At 36.3% G+C, this 7,000-nt stretch overlaps 1 protein-coding gene across 1 annotated transcript; it reads right to left on the bottom strand.

Moving 5' to 3' along the window:
• LOC144433115 (protein nucleotidyltransferase YdiU-like) lies at positions 1-6,847 on the bottom strand. The gene is made up of 10 exons (XM_078121424.1): positions 6,619-6,847; positions 5,622-5,869; positions 5,001-5,065; positions 4,600-4,755; positions 4,127-4,282; positions 3,088-3,230; positions 2,277-2,490; positions 1,394-1,520; positions 473-692; positions 1-203 (listed from the first exon to the last, which is right to left on the bottom strand). Exons 1-10 carry the CDS (start codon positions 6,845-6,847, stop codon positions 1-3), a joined length of 1,761 nt encoding a protein of 586 aa, XP_077977550.1.
• Between the last annotated feature and the right edge of the window lie 153 nt (positions 6,848-7,000).

Raw genomic sequence — 7,000 nt, 5'->3', positions numbered from 1 at the left:
CTATGATGAGCAGCTAACTCTAATTTTTCTAGCCCACTGTGGTGGTGGGTCAGCGTAACCAGCCAGTTCTGCCTTCTCTTGTTCTTCATATGGATTTTGTAAAATTGTATGCAAATTTTGGACTTCTGAGAAATCATCTTTTTCTGCCTTTTTTATTGCAGACTCTGCCATCCAGTTCCTCAAGATGTATCTTGGATTAACAGCTGAAATTTAAAAATAGATACTTATTTAATGTTGTACAAGAAAGTCTAATTATTGCTTGTAACATCATAAGTTATGTAAATGAATGATAAGCAATAATGAACACTTATAACTTAATATATTCATTGTTTTGGAAAACAATGATAATGCAATAAAATTGATTGATTTTCATGATAAGTTTTGGCACTGTACAAGCATTTTCCTTCACTCTGTCCTCGATCAATTCCTTACAGCTTAGTACATAAAAGAATACATTTAGCTTTATACTCACCATTCATTCTATCACTTCTCAGTTGGTCAGTGTCTTCTTCACCATTTTGTATAATTCTCTTACAATAGATATCTAACCATTCACTCCATTGTGGATGCTCCTGTAGTCCACTCAATGACCACAGTCTATTTGGTATATCATTATTTTGTAGTTGTTGTAGTGTCAATTCTCCAACTTGTCTGAATGTCATAGTAAAATCAGCTGCAGTGTCTTCCATCATCTGAAATATACAGACAACAAAACAGCATTGTGACAGAACCGTACTCGAGATATTTGCATAAGAGTTTGCAGTGTTCTATGTTGCCATACTTTAATTAGCGTATTGAGTGAAAGTGCAGCAGAAAACACTGCAAGCACTAGTGCAAATGCCCCTGAGTACCCACACTGGCACTCACATGTTATGGGGTTCTGTTATTGTTACATATGTTTTATCTGAAACATTAAAATTTCTGTAAAAATGACACTTCAGTATGAGATCACATACTTTCATGTAGAACTAACAACCGTGTCCTCATTTGCATGCAGGTATGCAATAATGTTTTCGGTATTGTACTGCAGTGCATATACCACTAGTAATAATACTAGTATGCACACGCATCGGTGCAAGTAATCACTGGTACATATGTAGTAATATATACACCTTCAACCAAACTGTTCTCATCCGTGCTGTAATACCCACTTGTTACCCAAAATAGAATTATATTACAATACAATACATAAGAACATCATAAACTGCAAATGTAACTAGCTATCATTTGATTAGTTGGTTTCCACTCCCTGTGCTACATGTATGCTATGGACATTACTAAAGGTTTGTATGAGAATAAATCAACTCCATCTAATATTCTATTTTGTCTCTCTAGTGTGAGTCAAAATATTATTGCCAAAACTAAGAATTTCCACAATTTAGTTGTTACTTGCCTTTAATAACAGACCAATAATATATTCATCTTCTTCAGCAGTTTGTAATAATCCCAGTTTTGTTCTAAAAATCTCTATAAACTTTCTTTTATATATTTCAACATAACCTCTCAGTACAGATTCTGATCTGAAATTTAATTTCGACAAAAAATAACAATTCAGGAGTGACTGAACATGTTTAAATAGACAGTAAGTAGATAATTAGAATATTAATAATGAATACAGAAACTGATAAGTGCATACACACATAAAATGTGACTTTTTATCTCACTGGGAGTACAAATATACAGTTTTGTGTCTGAACCTGGTTTGTCTTATCCAACAGTGATGTTGATTTGTGTTCATAGCTAACATACAACCTCAGACATCAGACTGTGGACGAACGGAACCTTTTACAAACAGTGAAAGTAAACAACTAAATTGGATTATTAACACTTGGCACAGCACATTGGAAGTACAGAGACTTGCATTACATTCCATCAAATGATAAGAACAGTTTTATGGCCACTTTACATAATAGCTCAGATCACTAAAAGAATTCCCTATAGTGGTCTGAGATAATAAATCAAGTTCCCCTGGTATTCCTTGTATATATGTACAGAGGCCATAAATCTGTTTTTTATAAAATGAGGAAATGTTATACAAGTCTCTGCTGTTCCAACATACTTAGCCAAGTGTTATTAATCCAATTCATTTGTTTATCTTCTCAGTTTGTAACAGGTTTCGTCTGTTCATGGTCTGATGTCTGAAGTTGTAAAACACAGTGTGTGATGTCAAAGAACATTGCTCCACCTTATTGAAACCCTATACACACTCTAGTTTGGTAGTAACAATATTATAATTATATTAATGAGACATAACTAAATATAATTTGTGAACTTACTGTCGTTTTTGATCTGGGGTTAACAAGGACCATAAGGCTGCTCTCAACTGATTCATATTATAAAATCCAACATCTGGTTGATTCTCAAAACTGTACCGACCTTCATCATCTGATGAGTTTGGAATAAATCCAGGGATGTAGTTGTCAAGGAAACCAAATGGTCCATAGTCAATAGTGATGGAGAGAAGACTGAAATTATCAGTGTTCATTACTCCTGAAAACCAAACCAAAACAAAACATTGAAATTTTAAGTACTTTTCTCTCATTGCTAACATAAATGATAAAGTGTATTATGGGTAAAAAGTGTAAAACTAAGTTTAACAACATATAAATAGCCTTCACTTAATATGGAACGTGCAAACCCGCCATGTTGAATGTTGCATCATGGGAAATGTGATAATAAATAATCATTACCACTATCACCAATGCTACTGATGCCGCCACCATGCACCCCTACTAGTACTGCCACCATCACCACCACCACCACTGCTGATGCAACCACCAATATCATCACCACTACAACTGCAAACATGGCCATCACCACTGCCACAACCACAACCACCACTATCACCACTACCATCATCATTACCACCACCACTGCTTCAACCACTGTGGTCAACCACCCCACTGCCACCACCACCACCACTACTATCTCCACCTCTCCCACTCATTCCTTGTCTGACAACTAATGTGGTTGTACCAGAAATAGTATGCAAAGATAGACATATACACACAAAGAAGACCCTGAGTACAGTGAATCAAAACACTCACAATACAGACAATTGCGAGTTTAAATCATCAGCAATCTTACCATGAGCAAATCCAACAGACATCCACCTAGCCATCAAGTCTGCTGTATGTGATACGATTTCAGACAACAATGCTAAGTATTTGTTTTCATCCGTAGCATCTATCAGTGGAAAATACTGCTCAATTACAAAATCTGTCAGTTTCCTGAAATAGGAAAAGAAAATATTCGGTCATACTAAATGAGAAAGCCTTGGCTGAATTTTATCTGCTGTGCATTCCTTTATGCTTTAATAGGAGACCAAGAAAAGGTAATTTCATGAACCCTGCAACATATGATCTCTCTAAAACAGAATTAAACAGATTGGCAAATATGGCTTACAAGAGGCCTGTTGTACACTGGAGTGAGCATTCTGGGAAACAAACAAAGTTGGGAGCTACAACCTTCTTGTTACAATATTCTCAGGATTTTGGGGCAAGGGTTAAAGAGGTGGCGAGTACCTAACTTTGAGCACTGAAAAGTGATATATGAAAATGAACATTATAGCCTAAATTCAGCATTGTCCATAAAGGCTTGACAGACACACTTTAAAACCTCAGTTATATTCAGTTATGCAAGGTCTGAACCAAACCAAGTTATCTGTGGCAGAAAAAGGGATGTTGACAAAGAGCTAGAAAGACTGGTGACTTTAGCTCTTTGGAATATCACTTCTGGAGGATTTGACTTGGCCTACAAAATACAGACCTGAGCAGCAAATACATTTCCTTCCAGTCATTTATTTGCAAGGATTGAAACTTGCCAACATTATACATGGCAGTGAAAAAGATGTCAACACACTGACAAACAGACTGATGTCTAAAGACCAAAATGAAATCTGTCCTTCCCATGAAAATAGTTGTGGTCTGTTGGAGGCTCAAAAGACACACCTCAGGTAAACTACTTCCTTCTACATTCTGTGTCATCATCATTGTGCAAGGTTTGACACAACCAAAGTTACGCATAGCAGAGAAAATAATTTTGACCCAACAGACTGAATCTGATGACTGCATATGGTGTTACCCCCTCTGGAGGACAAACCTGTCAGAAGCAAAAAGAGACATACCTTAGCAAATGTGTTTCCTTCTTATATGCCAGTATCTCTAGTGAGCCAATGCGGAACCAACTCCTTGCTAATCTTAAGACAACTGCTGCTCTTTCTTTCTTAAGATGACCATCATAAAACTGGTCTCTCCAGACTGGGTCATCACTAACAACCAAACTAAGAAACAAAGCAAAAGAAAGAAACAAAATTAAGATTAAAATTCCCCACTGAATATGTTGATCTGACCAGACGAGTTATTTACAGGTAGTGTCTAATTTCTCTTCACATTGTTTACAAAATTAAAGAGCGTTTGATATGATATTTTAAATTACCATTCGACTAAACTATTCAAACATGCACTATAATAAATACATTCACAGTATAGACTCCCTGGAGTGAATCTATTGTTTTAACTATAGTATTACCATCTAATAAAACTCCCTTGAATCTGATGAATGTTGGCCAGGTCTGACCCCTAACCTTTAACCTCTTACCTGAGTGCCCTACTTGTTGGGATTCCTAAATAATACATGGCTTCACTACACAGGAATTCCCTCACAGATGATCTGATGACTGCTTTACCATCTCCACGTCTTGAGTACGGTGTCAGACCAGAGCCTTTAAGTTGTAGTTCCCATCTCTCTCCCTTCCTGCAATAAAATAAGATTGATGCCTAGGATTTTAGCAACCAAACTATTATTAGTATCAGTTACCAATCAACCCAACTAAAACACAACGGCGTCAAATTTATCAACCATTTAAAGACACTTCCATAGTTTACAATTATGCACTATTTTGATGATGTTATTTTGCATTTTACGTTACCATACATATTTTATGTTAGCACAAAGTAATCCAAAGTTGTAGGGGCTCATATTATTGAGTAAGAACTTACCTGTTAAGATATTCACCTAGGAGATGTGCCCTTCCATCTCCAAGCTGATCAGCCCAGTTACCAAACTGAAAAACAAAAGATTATAACACATACATGTACATTTAACATCTGTAAAAATTAGGTCTCAAAGCTTGAACAGTCGCCATATTGAGATAATTGTTTACTTTTTTGACCTCTGACCTCTGACCTTTTGAATATTGACCTTTATAGTGCACCAATCTATCTGCATACAAAATATCAAACCAGTGATTATGTATTTATCTTATACCATGCATGAGGCGAGTTGAAATACATCATGACAGCATAAGTCTATGTCATCACAAAGCGTGTCCACATCACTGCATTTTTGGTTCTGCTATGTTCGAAATATGAGTCAAAACGTAGTATGGTTTATGCCCCCCCCCCCCCCCCCCCCCTTAATACTGTACAATCTCGGTCCACAAAATCCATTTCCTGTCCATAAACATTAGTATAATATAACTGCACTTTGGTACAATAAAAACGGCCCGTGTCAATATTTTCATCACCACAAAATGTAATTTACATGTACACATAAAAATGACACTTTCACTTTGTCTCTGTCTACATTCATCAAAAAGTATACTTGTCATTGGAACTTACCTGGTGACCCCCGTATCTATGTGATAATGGAGTTGAATCCGTTACTATGGTATTGCCACTAACAAAAGCCAGGAAGTAGTCAGTTTTAGTGACATCCATATGTAGGTCTAGTATATCTTCTAACACAGGTTGGACAACTGCTGCCAGTTTGACAGGAGTTTGTAGAGGAGAGGGCAGTACTCTGGAAAACAGAACATCCTTAACTTCGCGTACATAGATTTTTTCTTCTTTGTCAACTGGAAATGTAGCTGTTACAGAATTAAAGTTGTACATAATGGGTATTTAATTCTGTACACTAAAAATATATAGAGAGATAAATATATAAAACTAACATGAAATGGTAAATCTGAGTGAAACTCCCTTTTTTTCTTTTTTCTGTTTTTTATTTAATAAATAAATAAAAAACTCCTTTTTTCAGACACTACACACTCCCAACATATTTCATATAGATTACATTCTGAAACATATTAAGAGTCATGGGTGTCTGTGGTTGGTAGCCGTTAACAATGTGTCCAATTCTAGCAGTGGACATAGATGGAGCTCTGTCATACCATGAGATCCATGGTAATACCAAGCAGTGGCAACGTAGCATGCAGATGTATATGTTGTGCCATATGTTGACATCGTGATCGTGGTTTTTGTTGTTGTTGTTGTTGTTGTTGTTGTTTTTTTGTTGTTTTTTTTTTGGGGGGGGGGGGGTATTGATTTTAGGGTGCAGACCCAGACATTAATTTGACTGGATTTATCGTATCATAAATTATTATATTATGTGACATTATAACTACAATTACCCACAGGTAACATCAACTTAGATTTAACAGACAATGTTGGCAGTAATTTAACATTCGAATTTCAATTCCGTGTTTCAAGCCTTGGTTTAGTGTAGACAGTTTCTTCAGATAGTACACCAAAACAGTTATCGGGGCCATAAATACGTCAATAACGTACATGCATAGACTGGCACCTAGGTATACCGTTTTATGTAACACTTATTTACCTAGAAGAAGACTGTCGGCAAACGTCCAATCATCCAACGACTTTATCAAACGTCTGTCAAAATCTGCTGGATATGATCGACTGCATGAGTTTTTATTTGTGATGTACTTCAGTTGACCATCATCTTCATCACATTTCTGCTCACTTCCAACATTTCCAATGTGCAGAGCGTTCACAATAATTGAACATATTATGAACTTCCGTATTGTCACGCAAAGCGACAGCGCCATTTTGAGGTCGGAGGTCAATACCACCTAGGTTAATCACAACAGTTGCATTGGAAACCCCTAAGCTTATCTCTATTGTATAATTTGAAAAGACTCGCCGAATGTGTACATGTAACTTTTTTCTTGTTTCTTTTTTGGACTGCCTTTTTGTCACCG

Source organism: Glandiceps talaboti, chromosome 3 (assembly GCF_964340395.1).
Source record: "Glandiceps talaboti chromosome 3, keGlaTala1.1, whole genome shotgun sequence".
Classification (NCBI taxonomy): domain Eukaryota; kingdom Metazoa; phylum Hemichordata; class Enteropneusta; family Spengelidae; genus Glandiceps; species Glandiceps talaboti.
This window is presented reverse-complemented; position numbering and strand designations above follow the sequence as displayed.

Bases quoted from the DNA above. Each gene is read 5' to 3' on its own strand.
- LOC144433115 (XM_078121424.1), bottom strand. From the start codon at position 6,847: ATGGCGCTGTCGCTTTGCGTGACAATACGGAAGTTCATAATATGTTCA. The intron at 2,491-3,087 runs GTAAGATTGCTG...TTTGGTTTTCAG, and splicing joins GTCTGTTGGATTTGCTCATG to GAGTAATGAACACTGATAAT. The intron at 204-472 runs GTGAGTATAAAG...TTTAAATTTCAG, and splicing joins GAGAAGTGATAGAATGAATG to CTGTTAATCCAAGATACATC.